At 36.3% G+C, this 13,994-nt stretch overlaps 1 protein-coding gene across 2 annotated transcripts in view; it reads left to right on the plus strand.

The window, feature by feature from the left end:
• The window catches only part of ILA (putative protein kinase regulator ILITHYIA), an 85,949-nt gene that overhangs the window by 45,269 nt on the left and 26,686 nt on the right, over positions 1-13,994 (plus strand). For both annotated transcript variants that reach the window (XM_010245315.3, XM_010245316.3), the window contains exons 25-35: positions 2,491-2,613; positions 2,783-2,863; positions 2,946-3,062; positions 5,338-5,510; positions 7,620-7,697; positions 7,786-7,933; positions 8,406-8,528; positions 8,632-8,688; positions 8,785-8,895; positions 8,992-9,183; positions 9,263-9,436. In XM_010245315.3, coding sequence (XP_010243617.2) covers positions 2,491-2,613; positions 2,783-2,863; positions 2,946-3,062; positions 5,338-5,510; positions 7,620-7,697; positions 7,786-7,933; positions 8,406-8,528; positions 8,632-8,688; positions 8,785-8,895; positions 8,992-9,183; positions 9,263-9,436 — 1,377 coding nt within the window. The remainder of the gene's footprint in view (positions 1-2,490; positions 2,614-2,782; positions 2,864-2,945; positions 3,063-5,337; positions 5,511-7,619; positions 7,698-7,785; positions 7,934-8,405; positions 8,529-8,631; positions 8,689-8,784; positions 8,896-8,991; positions 9,184-9,262; positions 9,437-13,994) is intronic.

Below are 13,994 nucleotides of genomic sequence, written 5' to 3' on the forward strand. Positions count from 1 at the left end.
GCAGGAAAAGAAAGATCTTCTAATCAATTGGGAAATAGTTTGTAGGAGTAAAGAGGAGGGTGGACTGTTAGTAGGAAGGTTAGCTCTAAGGAATAAAGCTTTCTTAGGGAAGTGGTTGTGGAGGTGGCCTAGAGAAAGGGAGAGATTGTGGCATGAAGTGATGGATAGTATACATGGCAGACCAGAAAATGGTTGGGATGCGGGTGTATGACGTCAAGCTACGTTGGCATCTCCTTGGAAAGCAATTTAGAGTGTCCTCCCTCAGTTTCTCAACTTGGTCAGGTATGATGTTAACTTTGGTGACTATTTTATTTTGGGAAGATACTTGGGTGGGTATTGTTGCCCTTAAGGACAGATTCCCGGCTCTCTATTCTCTTTCCCTTTACAAGGAAAAAACTGTTTCTCATTTTCTTCCTTCTATTACTTCACCCTCTTCGTTAAGCTGGGAGTTTGGTTTTAGGAGAGGTTTGAGGGATGTTAAACATAGTAGTGCTTCAGAATTGTTGTCTCTTCTTGGCAGTGTCTTTCTGGACCCTCTTTGGTCGGATGTGAGACTATGGTCCCCTCATCCAAAAGGTTTTTTCACTTGTGCTTCCTTTTTTAAGTCCCTTTGCCCCTCCATGGGACAGTTGGGTTTCCCTTCTAAGGAGATTTGGTTCAGACCTATTCCTCCTAAAAGTATAATTTTCTGTTAGGAGGTGTTTTATAGAAAGATCAATACTTTGGATTGCTTGCAGAAGAAAAGGCTTTTCATGTGCTTGTCCCCTAATTGGTGTGTACTTTGTAGGGCTAGTGGTGAGGATTGCTCCCACCTATTTGTATCTTGTTCATTTTCTAGTGCTATTTGGAGTTGGATATTTTCTTTGTTTGGATGCAGGTGGAATTTGTCCTCAGAATTAAGTCAGCTGTTCGATCCTTTTTTTTTTGTGTGGCCTACAAAAAAAGGAAAAACGATGTGGAGATGTATTAGAGCAGCAGCCTTGTGGACAATTTGGGAAGAAAGGAATGCTAGGGTGTTCAAAGAAAAGGAAAGAAGCTTACAAACTGTTGAGGATTGTATACTGACTAGAGCTATTCATTGGCCAAGAACTTTGGACTTCTTTCATACGTTTTCCTTTGATGACATTTGGTGTAACTGGAAGGCGGTATCCACTAGTCATACGAGGAGGGACAAGGCAGCTGCAGTGTGGAAGCCTCCGCCTGAAGGTTGGGCAAAGCTGAATTTGATGGTAGTCGCCAAGGAAACCCAGGCCTTTTGGGGATAGGAGGGGTGCTGAGAGATAGAGAGAGCAACATTTTAGCTTTGTTTTCAGGTCCTGTGGGAATAGGAGACTCAAATAGAGCAGAGATCTTAGCGGCTGTACAAGGCATCCAGATTGCTGAACAGTTAGGAGTTCAACACTTGATAGTTGAAGAAGACTCTTAAATTCCTTAGCGGATGGACTAGCTAAGCAAGGGGTTTCAAGGGATCATCTGTTTTGGGCTGCTATGTAATTTTATTTCTGTTTATTTCTGCTTATCCGGTTCTTAATTGATGTAATACTTTGTTAGAAGAGGTAACAGCACATGCCTCTCCTTCATGGGTTTCCTGTATTGCCTTATATTCTGAATTAATAAATTATTTTCATTCATAAAAAAAAAACTTAATGCAGAGAAATACATGCATGCATGCATGCATGCTTGCGTAGATATACACTTATTTTTTAAATATTTTTAGATTGATTGATCCAAGTTTACCCGTTGTTGAACTGTGTGTCCTGGAAGAATAGATGGGATGAAGCATTTCTATAGTTTAACTGATGGTTTACTTGCCATAAGATTTTTCAAGAAGATAGGTTTCAATTCCTTTCTTGTACATGGAAATCTTTTTGTAAAGCATGGTGGGGGCTATTGTGCTGCCATGGCAGATTTTATATGGTCCCTGTATATATCATCTTGTTGTACATGTTAGTTTTTATATTAATGTAATCATAATTTACCGTCTCTCTCTCTCAAATTAAGAAAAATACAACTGTCTTTTTTGAGTTTTTTAATATTACATAACTGCTTTGGGTATGTGTTTGGTGGGTGGTCTCAATTATCTTTCTATAGTTTGGCTAGCTGTGAACTATCAACCTTTTGTCATTCTTTTTGGCTGATTATTTCATAGGGGCATTAGGTAACCTTTTATTGGATTTTTTATTTATTCATTTGTTTTTGATGAATAATTGAAATATCATCAAGTGAAGAAGAAAAGAGCAAGCCTGATCAAATGACGAAAGGAAAACATAAAATCAGGCCAATGCCTGGTCCAGTTGCTCTCTTTGTTGGCATGATTGATTTGATGTTTCCACTTTTGTTGTGACTTGAGTTGTAAAGTGAATTGTTCAGCAAGCTTGTTGTTATACTTGTTAAGTTCTGTCAATGTGCAACTTGGTTTCATCTGTATTGCTTATTCTTATGAAGGCACTTATCTCAGAAATGATTACTGGATAATATGGTTTTATGCAGGCTGACCCAAATACAGATGTTCGTGAAAGAATGATTAATGCTGGGATCGTCATAATTGATAGGCATGGAAGAGATAATGTGTCTTTGCTATTTCCTATTTTTGAAAACTATCTAAATAAAAAGGTTTGTCATTCTTAAGCTATGACTGAAGTGTTACATGTCCTTGGGTAAAGAACGATTATCTGTGCACTTCCTTTAGTGTCTTATCTGACCTAATTGTTCCAGTTGTTATCACTGAGAATATTAAATATTAATCAGCTGGATGGTTTCATTGAGATATATTATTGTGCAGGCATTGGATGAAGAAAAATATGATTTAGTACGTGAAGGAGTTGTTATTTTTACCGGAGCTTTGGCGAAACATTTGGCCAAGGTGAGAAATTTTTTATTCTGTGCTTTCGAGATTGAAATATGTTACTTTTATGACAAGTCCTATTTAATATTTCGTGGAACAGGATGATCCTAAAGTTCATACTGTTGTTGAGAAATTGTTGGATGTATTAAACACTCCATCAGAAGCTGTACAACGTGCTGTCTCTACCTGCCTATCTCCACTGATGCAGTCTAAGCAAGTATGTGTCAGTTATTCAACATACATATCTTTGATGTGCTAGTTTATTTCAATATTTCCTGTCTAGGTGTAAAATGGGCCAGATATGGGCAACTCAAATAGGTAATTTGCATATGAGAATGGCATTGAACTCATGCCCTGAGGTTCAATCTTTGATAATAACCAAATTCTATGCATTTGAAATTCTGATTATGTGAATGGGATTGAAAGTTATTTTTAACAAAAATAATGTTGAAGAATGCCCAAAATAAAGGAGAAGCAATAATTATTGTATCAGTAATTGACAACAAATTGATCATCATCATCTAAGCCTTGTCCCAACATGGGTTTTTCTTCATGAATCTTGTTTTGGCATTCCATTCTGTTCATTACGTATCCATCGTTAAATTATGGGTGCTTAATTGACACAGCATGGAAGCACTGGAAACCGGAGCTGGCTACGCAAGCACCGGGTGATCGCTTGCTTCTAGTGAAGAACACCGATTTCTCTAGGAGAGAGAAAAGGTGGCGAAAATAGGAAGAAGAGAACTTGAAGAAATTCTGAAAAATCTGAAGTATGAATTGATTAATAATTCTGGGAAATAGCAGTATTTATAATACATTGAGAAATTTTAAAATAATTAGGAAAGAACATGGATCTTGATCTTGATCTTGATCCTCTTGAGCTGTCTTGATAAGGTCGAACCCTCTTAGAATTCTTGGGCTTGATCTTCCACCGTCCGATCTCCCTAGCTCTCCTTATGCATGAATCTTGGAGTCTTGAATTCCTGCTAATTTTGGAAGTCTTGCCTTATCATTCTTGGAGTCTTTGTTGGATCTTGATTGGAGTCTTGAATTCCTGCTAATTTTGGAAGTCTTGCCTTATCATTCTTGGAGTCTTATCTTGACTTGCCCTTATCCTAGGAGTTGCCGCCCCTAGGGTGCGATGGGCCTTGTGATGGGCCTCCATCATTAATACTTCCACCCAAGGTTCAAAGTATCGATACGATACGAGTTTCGGCCGTATTGTATCAACACTTGGAAATGGCCGAAACTTTATTTTTTTTAGTTTTTTTTTTCAAAGTTTGTTTTTTTGAAAAGCTTCTAACCTGTTTTTTATTATTAAAAAAAATTGGGGGTCTGAAACACCTAGAAACAGGCGTTTCGGACCGTATCATTTTCGAAAGATACAATACAATACGCCTGATACGGGGCGTATCGTATTGATACTTTGAACCATGCTTCCACCCACTTCACTTATCAAAAAAAAAAAAAAATCCGCCCACTTTCTTTTTCTTCTTCTCCTATCTCTTCTATCCCCTTCAATTTGTAATAGATGATTTTTCCTAGCAGTTGGTGTAAGTGGTCTTCTATGCACATGACCAAACCATCTCAATCTACTCTCATTTTATCACCTATTGGTGCTATTCAAGGTTCCTTTGTATGACTTCATTTTTAACCATGGCCTTTCTGCCTGTGGACATGCTGTTTCATAACTACCCAAAACTCTCCTCCTTACTGTATAGCTGGCCTTGTAACTATTTATAGAAATTTCCTTTTAGGAATGGTGGTGTTCACCTATCATACAAGACACCAGATGCACCTCTCAAGTTTGGCCATTCTGGTCTAATTGTATTTACAACATCCTCCACAAATCTCTCCATTGTTATGTATAATTGAACCAAGGTAACAAAGGAGGTAAAATAAGGTTATATCTTGCTCTCCAAACCTAAGTGCACCCTAAATTGCACTCCTATTATTATTAATTTTACATTGCTTATAATCTGTTTTACTCCTTGTTATTTTAATGCCTTTTGTTTCTAATGCAATTTTACATAAACCTAATTTTGCATTTAATCCTTTTGTAGTTTCATCAATTAATTCTATGCCATCAGAAAAGAATGATAGGAAACAAATTATTAAAGAAAAAAGAGAAGAAAGTATAGATATGATCAACAAATTTACCATGGCTTGACTGGTTTGATATTTATTGTGATCTCCATGCTAATATTTCCTTCTGAATTAAGCTTAAATTCGATAATTATTGTGGTCATACGAGAGATTGGAGGAATAACTATATGTTGATCAAATGGTTGAAAATTAGATATGATTGGAGTGTGGCATCCTCAAGATTTTTCTATTGACTTTGTTCTGTATCATCGCACCAAAAGGAATGATTACATCTGAGATTGTGATTTTGTCTTTTTTAATGTTGTCGGTTGTAAATTCCTTTTAGTAGTATATTAATAATTGAACACTGTTATTCTATTTTTCTTTGTTGACTTGTGGATGGGCAGGAGGATGCTCAGGCACTTGTTTCTAGGCTGTTGGATCAATTGATGACTAGTGATAAATATGGGGAACGCCGTGGAGCTGCATTTGGACTTGCTGGTGTTGTTAAAGGATTTGGAATTTCTTCGCTGAAAAAGTATGGAATTGTTGCTGTATTAAGAGGAGGCCTGGAAGACAGGTTTGTCTCCTTTCCAGTTGATAACCGACTTATTTTGCACTTTCCTTTCCAGTATGTTCCATTGTTTGGTGACCTTGATCACTGTATCATTGAGTTAATGATTTTTGTTTGGAAATTTATGCACATATTCAAACTTCTACAAGAATCAATATTGTCTACATGTTTTGTTTTATTTTATTTTTTGTCTTTGCATCTTTCTGATGCCATGGTCAAAAACCTTGTTGATCTTTTTATTTGTACCAAAACATTATTGATAAGATAATTAGTCTTGCTATCTTGGCTCTTTGTGTTGATTTTTGAAAAGATCATGAGGTGGCATGGAAACCCAAAATCGTGCCTTTAGCTTTTCTTTATTACCTAGAAAGGTCATGTTGTACTTTCAGGGCTAGTGCAAAGGTTGCAAATTACAGAAAATGAAAATGTCACAACTAGAACAGGGCACCTTGCTTTACTCTCTGTCATTTTAATTCTTTACATAAAAAACGAAAGTAATGGTGTCTACAGCATGTATGTTGCAAAGTGTGTACATTTTAAGGGCCGGTTTTCCTAATGTTTGGTATTTATATAGGTTTCATATGATGTAGCTCGGAACTAGGGTGTGCAAACTTTGCCTTGTTTGTCTGGGTTTAGAGTCAACTCAGTGAAAAGCTTGAGCTGGTCAACCCATGCCTAGCTTGAGTTAAACTTTAACAAGCTTGGATTGTGCTTGATCCTGTTGGAACTTGGAACTGATGGTCTGTATCATATGTAGTTTCGTCATTATCATAGAAGACACTATTCAGAAAGCACAAGGCGCAAGACCTAGTGGGTTTGATGTTCTGATGTGTATATAAAGTTGGGTGGGTTGATGCTGGATTGGGTCCAAGACCTGATTCCAGGCCAAGCCCAAGGACTGAAAATCCAAAACCAGTCAATGTAAAATGTCAGATGGGGTTGTGATGGGCTTGGTTTGTGACTCCCCAAGTTACACCATTGGTCAATAAAGTGCAGTTATGCTTAAAGTGTATAAGAGCATCTCTTCTATGGACTATTTGGGAAGAGAGAAATTCCAGAATTATTCAGGTGAAGGAAAGAACCATTCTTGAGGTCAAGGAGTGTATTTTTTTTTTTTTTTTTTGATCAATAACAGAATGCTTTATTAGATTATAAAAATTGTGAAACTTTAAGTACAAGAGAGGGGAGGTAAAATATCTTAACTCCCCCACAACAGAGAACAAGAAAGAAAGCTAAAAAGTGGCCCAAAACAAAGAATCCTTAAGCACCCCTTGCTTGGCTTACCCATCAGCCATAGAATTAGCACTTCTCTTCACCCATCTGTACTTCACCTCAATATCCCTACTCAGCCGGTCAAGGAGTGTATTTTGACAATGACTATTTTGTGGCTGAAATCCTTAAATCTCTTTGAAAATTACTCCTTCGATGATATAATGAGGAATTGGTCTGCAGTTGCCCTCTCTTCTAAGAAGCCTAGAATTCAAGTAACTTGGACTTCGCCGATGGAGGGTTTTGTTAAGCTGAACTCTGATGGGAGTTGTCAGGGTAATCCAGGATCGTCTGGTATTGGTGGTGTACTGAGAATGAGAACAATATTCTTGACCTTTTTTCGGGACCAATGAGAATAGGTGACTCTGTGAGGGCTGAACTCATAGCTGCAGCACAGGGGATACAGATTGCTTATAAACTTGGAGTGCAGAACTTAATAATTGAAGGAGATTCCAAGGTGGTACGAGGATGGTTGGCTGACCCAGGTACTGTTTTAAGGATATTTTAAAAAAGGTTAAATGAATTTCGAGGGATATGGCAGTTAGATTTCAGTGGGTGGGGTAGATCGGCTAATGCCTTGGCTGATTATCTTGCTAAACAAGGGGCTACTCGGGTCTCTTTGTATTGGGCTTCTCTGTAATTTTCTTTGTCCTTTGTTCTGTTTATTAAGTAAAGGGTTGATGGTATCCTCCATCTCCCCTCCTTAAAGGGGAGGTAGCATCTTGTGCCTCTCCCTAAAATGTACTCTCCTTGGCTATGAATTAATAAATCTTACAATTCACTGATAAAAATCCGTATATGATCTTGTTATAAGTTTTGATTTTTTATTCTTTTTTTGAATTACAGGAATTCTGCAAAATCTCGTGAAGGTGCTCTACTGGCATTTGAGTGCCTATGTGAGAAGCTTGGTAGATTATTTGAGCCGTATGTAGAGATCTTTCTGTGTAATGAAAAGTGATTCTACTGAGTGCATATATTTTGATATATCTGAATCTATGTTTTGTTGTCCCAGGTATGTAATTCAAATGTTGCCCTTGCTTTTGGTATCTTTCTCCGACCAGGTTGTTGCTGTCCGTGAAGCTGCTGAATGTGCTGCTCGTGCTATGATGTCTCAACTTAGTGGTCAGGGAGTGAAACTTGTTCTCCCTTCACTTTTGAAGGTGCTTTGTTTTATATTTTTCTTTTTTTTTTTTAAATTTGAAATGAGGTTGGATTGATGCTTTTTAGAGTTGTCTTTTCATATTTTTTATCATCAATACTTTAAGGCACAAGTTTCGTGCTACTGAAAGTAAACTTTCCATGTTCTGGGTAATTGACTGCCCATGGTGTCTTTTACAAGACTTCTGCAAGTTGATGTCAATATTTTGAAAACCTTATCTGCACTGATGCCTGTGGTGCCTTACTTTTCAGTGCTGTCTATATGAAACCCTTAATATGGATGGCACTGAAGAGGACTGGAACTTCACTTTCTATAACCTATATCTCGATCAACTGGTATCTTGAAGTTTTTTTCTTCATCCAGGAATTACAAACTAAGGGTACCTGCAGTTTTCCTTTACTGTTGTTTCGTTGAATGTTTCACTTCTTGCAGCTATATATTCTAAAATGGTCAAATTATGTACTCTTGCTCAGGCTCTAGAAGATAAAGCTTGGCGAACAAAGCAAAGTAGTGTACAACTACTTGGTGCTATGGCTTACTGTGCTCCTCAACAACTCTCTCAATGTCTCCCTAAGATTGTGCCTAAACTTACAGAGGTACATTCCCAGTTTAAACTTTGGTTTTCATTGGGCCTGAATGAGTGGCTACTTATTGAAAGCTGTTTTACATCAATTTGGTAATTGCCATCCATTGTTACAGGTTCTGACAGATACTCATCCTAAAGTCCAGTCAGCAGGGCAGATGGCCCTTCAGCAGGTATTGTTTGTGTATCGAATTACAACCAGTATTGTGTTGTATCCTTATGCTTAGTGCTGATTTTTTTTATTATTTACTTTTTCCTTCTTTTACTAGGTTGGGAGTGTAATAAAGAACCCTGAAATATCTTCTCTTGTCCCTACCCTCTTGATGGGTCTTACTGATCCCAATGATTATACAAAGCACTCTCTCGATATTCTTCTTCAAGTAAGGCTCATCAGCATGCTTTTGTGAACGCTGTCAATCATCCTGGAGTGATTATCTTCCTCAGATGCTCTCATAATGTTTGTTTGTTGGATGCAGACAACTTTTGTTAATTCAATTGATGCCCCTTCACTGGCTTTATTGGTACCTATAGTTCATAGAGGCTTAAGGGAGCGAAGTGCTGACACGAAAAAGAAAGCAGCACAGATAGTTGGAAATATGTGCTCATTAGTAACAGAACCAAAGGATATGATTCCTTACATAGGTTTACTCCTTCCTGAAGTCAAAAAGGTATGTTTTTTAATTGTAGGTGCTGTGCTTTACTTTTCTTTTGTGTTTTAAATATTTTGCTGATGTTGGGAATGAACAGGTTCTTGTGGATCCTATTCCAGAAGTTCGATCTGTTGCAGCCAGGGCTCTTGGTTCTCTTATTAAAGGAATGGGGGAAGAAAATTTCCCAGATCTTGTCCCATGGTTGTTAGATACGCTTAAATCTGATAATAGCAATGTGGAACGCTCTGGAGCTGCCCAAGGTTTGAGTGAGGTTAGAATTTTTCATTGTTTTCATTCTTTATTGAACTTCTCTTTCTTCACTTTCAGTTCATGGTTGTCTTTTATTTCCATTAGTAAGGTTCTCTTTTTATACTTTTGTTTAACAGTTTGCACTGCTCAGGTCAATTAAACTAAGTTTTTTTCCCAATTATATCTTATCTCCATGAAACCTGTTCCATTATTCTACCATATTCAGTTACCATTTCCATTGTTGAATTACAGGCTCTTAAATCATGTTCTCCACTAAAATGTCTGTGCTTTAAGGCCTGCTCCTAGCCCTTCTAGATGATTTTATTTATATTCTTAAAGCCCATTGCTGAATTACGGGTCCTGAAATAATTCTTTACTAGCCAGGACCCGTGCTATGCACTGGCTTTATTTAAAAGCAAAATTGAAGATGTAGCTCTATGACATCTCCAGTTAAACGGTGTCCATCTAAGTTTAATTCAAGTATTTCTTTTTGGGGTTATGTGTAGTTTATCCAATAACAATCTAAGTTGTGCTTTAGTGAGAGTGGCCAATTTCATATTCTCTAGATAAATTTGTATTATTTTTTTTGTATCTTAATGCTACTTTTTATTATTTTTCTAAAAAAGTTTTTTTATTAATTTTTATTGCTTTTCAAAGGAGGAAGCAATATCTTTCCCAAGTCAAAGAATATGGGTTAGAACTGTGCCTTCAAAGATAGCCATCTTTGTTTGGTCAGCAGTGCTGGATAAGATTTTAAGCAAGGACAATTCAGTCAAAATAGGGTTAGAAGTGGTAGTCATGGCATGTCCCTTATGTATTGGGATAGTGGAATCATCTAGTCATCTGCTGTTACACTGCAATTTTGCTCACTGGATATGGTTAAGAGTGGTGGATTTATTTGGTGCTAAGCTATGATCCACTCTTGGTTGACTGTGCACCCGTTGTTTAAAGACAGACATCCAAGTGCTTCTTTTGAGATTAATTTTTTGTTTGTAAGGAGGGAGTAGTTTTTTTTGGATTAGGGGAGCCGTATGGGGCTGTTTTGGTTTCTTTGTGTATCCTCTATTTTTTTTTTCTTTGTATAGGGGTTTTTATTAGTTGATTTTTAATGAAATCACTTTACTTTACAGTTTTCAAAAAAATTTATTGCTTTATTATTATTTTTGTATTATTTTTAGGTGAAATTATAAAAAAAATTCTCTTATAACAATTCTATAAACCGCCTTTGTGTTTTGATCCTAACAAAGGCCTCTCCTATAGTTTTGTGAAAAAAAGTGCAAATGCCTCCTTTCCCATGGCTTTTCGTTAGAAAAGACATTGAAGTTACCAAAACACCCTTCTCATTGTTAATGCATTATCATACATAATTTAAAGTTTGAACTTTACCCTTCACTAATTTATTTTGTCAGGTAACTTTGAAAGAATAATTCTCCTTACTCTTCTTGGACAAAGCAAGGTAAAAAGGAAGCTATTTGCACCTTTTTTTTCAAAACAATAGGAGAGGTTTTTGTTAAGGTCAAAACACTGGGAGTTTCATAGGATTGTTAGAAAATCCAGGGAGGTTTTTTATAATTTTCCTTATTTTTAAATGGAATTTAAGTTGATTTAAAATAATTAAACTATATTTAAAATTAATATTTTTATTAATTTTTGAAATTAGTAAAAATTGAATTTATTTAAGTATATTAATTTTTTATTAAATTTAAATGCCTTATGAAGTTTAATTAACTATTATTGATTTTTTTAAGTAGATCTTAAAAATATATTTTATCAATAACAATATTTAGTAATTATTTTTATTTTATTTAAGCAAGTTACTAAATTATTTTTTTTATAGTTAATTAATTTCTATTATTTTCAAATGGAATATAAATGGGTTACAATTTTAAATGGAAGTAGATTAATTAGCGCAATAATTGTTCGATTTTATTCAAATCTTAGATTGCAAATTTAATTTATTATTCTATCGGTTCACCTTCATGAGATTTACCAAGTGTATCTAATAGATTATTAGGATGAAAGTACTATATTGTTTAGCATGTTTTCCTTTTAGCCATTCACTCTTGCGACTATTAATCCGGATTTCTTGGAAGGAAAATTGTAATTTGACTTGAATTTTTGAAAAAGATATAGGCATGCATAGACATTTTTTTATATCTTCTTGGTTTTGTTATTTTAGTATGGTCAATTGTAGATGGAGAACTACATCTAGACAGGGCTTTAAATGTTTGCATCAGTGGAAACATAAGCCACTGAAATATAGGAAGCATGCCTTGGCCAAAGAGAAAAGGTAGAGTATTGTGGAAGTGTGCTAGGGCTGCTTTGGTTTGGACTGTTTGGGAGGAAAGATATACAGGAATTTTTTGTGATAAGGAGAGGGATGAGGTTAGTGTTTCGGACTATACAAGTATAGAGCCATCATCTGGGCTAAGACTTTGGACCTCTTTTCACTTTTCTCCTTTGATGATTTATGGAGTAACTAGGAACTTGTTGACAAAGCTCTATTGGTTCCTTCCAACTTAGGTTTTGGGTTTGAGAAGGGCTATTAGGGATTATAGATGAAATAGTACTGTCTCTGGGCATCCTTGATGAGGTGTATGTGGACCCTCCTCAAGCTGATAAAAGAATTTGGACTCCTACTCCTCATGGTTTGTTTAAGTTGTTGAGTGTAGGAAGAGGAAGAAGAAGACGAGGAAGAAAAAGAAGAAGAAAGAAGAAGACGAGGAAGAAGAAGAAAGGTTGTGTGAGAGAATAGGGTGTGTTACTATTCACACCCAAAGTATTTCATTGTATACTAAGACAAAAATTATAGTTATGTGACTAATGTCCCTATATGGGCGCCCTAAATACAAATAATAGAAAAAGGCAACAATACCCCTAAGCCAAATGCACATTCTCAACACTCCCCCTCAAGCTGTGCATAGATATCTATCATGCCTAGCTTGCTCAAGTTTCTTTCAAGTTTTGGCTTGTTGAGACCCTTGGTGAGGCAATGAAGAAGTTGATTCTTTGACCTAACAAAAGGCAGACATATTTCTCCATTGGCTATTTTTCTCTACTGAAGTGTTTGTCAACTTCATTATGCCTTGTGCGATCATGTTGAATATGTTTATGAGCAATGTTTTTGGCATCTTGATTATCACAGTGTAGAATCATTTGGGTTTCGACTTGCATCCCAATCTCTAATAACAAAGACTTCAACTATAGCAACTTTGATACACCATGAGCCATAGCTCTATATTCGGCTTCAGCACTAGGCCGGTCAACAATGGATTGTTTTCTTGCTTTTCCAAGACACAACATTGCCTCCTACCTGGACACCCCTTTTCCAAGCTCGGTCAACTCGAGCTTGACATGTCTCTGGTTAGTTTATAACATTCCTTTACCTGGACACCCCTTTAGGTAGGCAAGGATCCTATTGACAGCCTGCATATGTGAAGTTCTAGGGCTGTGCATGTACTGGCTCACCATGCTAACGACCAAGGTTTAAAATGTTGATGTTAGTGGAAATGTTAGTCATCCAAATATAAGAAACATGTCAGAAATATCGTATGGAAATATTGTAAAAATTATAGTCATGGTGGAAACATTGTAAAATATGCAAAATATAGAATGATATTTTATCAAATGATAAAAGAAGCATAGGCACACCTTTTTATATTATTGTCTTGTTCTAAATCATTAAACAAAGCTAAGAAACTAAGGTTATAGATAAAAGAATACGTTTTGAAGTTGCCCTATAAACTTTAAGGTTCAAAGCTTCATTAGAATGAGTTAAAGCAAAATTTTAACTCAGAAAATTTAAATGGTTGTAATAGATCAACCAAGTGGTCTATTACACAAACAAAAAACCAATACTTAACTTCATGTTTGAAATGAATATTGAGTTAGCTCAAAGTGGTAGAAAGTAACATTGTTGCTTTACATATCTACAATATCATCACCAATCACTGGGGAATATGTCGATGCTAGTAAAATTTCATGTTGCTACCCAGGGAAGTGGAAATGAAAATATGTCGTGGAAATTATCTCTTGTACTCCACATAGTGCTAGTAGTGTTCAGTGGGGAAAGGTCGATTCCGGTAAAATTTCGTGTCGCTACCCATGGAAATGGAAATATGTTGTGGAAGCATTAGGAAAATTAGGGACATTTTAAACCATGCTAAGAACATAGGATATATTAGGTTGAGTCAGGCACGGGTTAAGAATGCAACCAACAAGCCTCCGATAGACACCATTGTTTGGAAGAATATCTCCATCATCAACACTTAGTTTATGATTGGGGTCAATAGGAGTTTCCTCTGTGAAATGAATATCCCTCCATTTGACCATGCCACTTCAATTCTAAGAAAGTATTCGAGATTCCCAAGATCTTTGATTTCAAATTCAGAAGGTTTTCTTAGACAACAAACCTTCCCCTCACTCTTAGGTAAGATTATCCCTGGTGGTAAATCCATATATACCTCTTCCTAAAGATCTCCATTTAGGAAGTTATTCTTCACATCTATCTGATATAGAGGGCAGGAATAATGAGCAGCAAGAGACATAATGACTCGGATAGAGTTCATTTTGGCCACAGG

The sequence above is a fragment of the Nelumbo nucifera genome, chromosome 1, assembly GCF_055504915.1.
Source record: "Nelumbo nucifera cultivar China Antique chromosome 1, China Antique-T2T, whole genome shotgun sequence".
Taxonomy (NCBI): domain Eukaryota; kingdom Viridiplantae; phylum Streptophyta; class Magnoliopsida; order Proteales; family Nelumbonaceae; genus Nelumbo; species Nelumbo nucifera.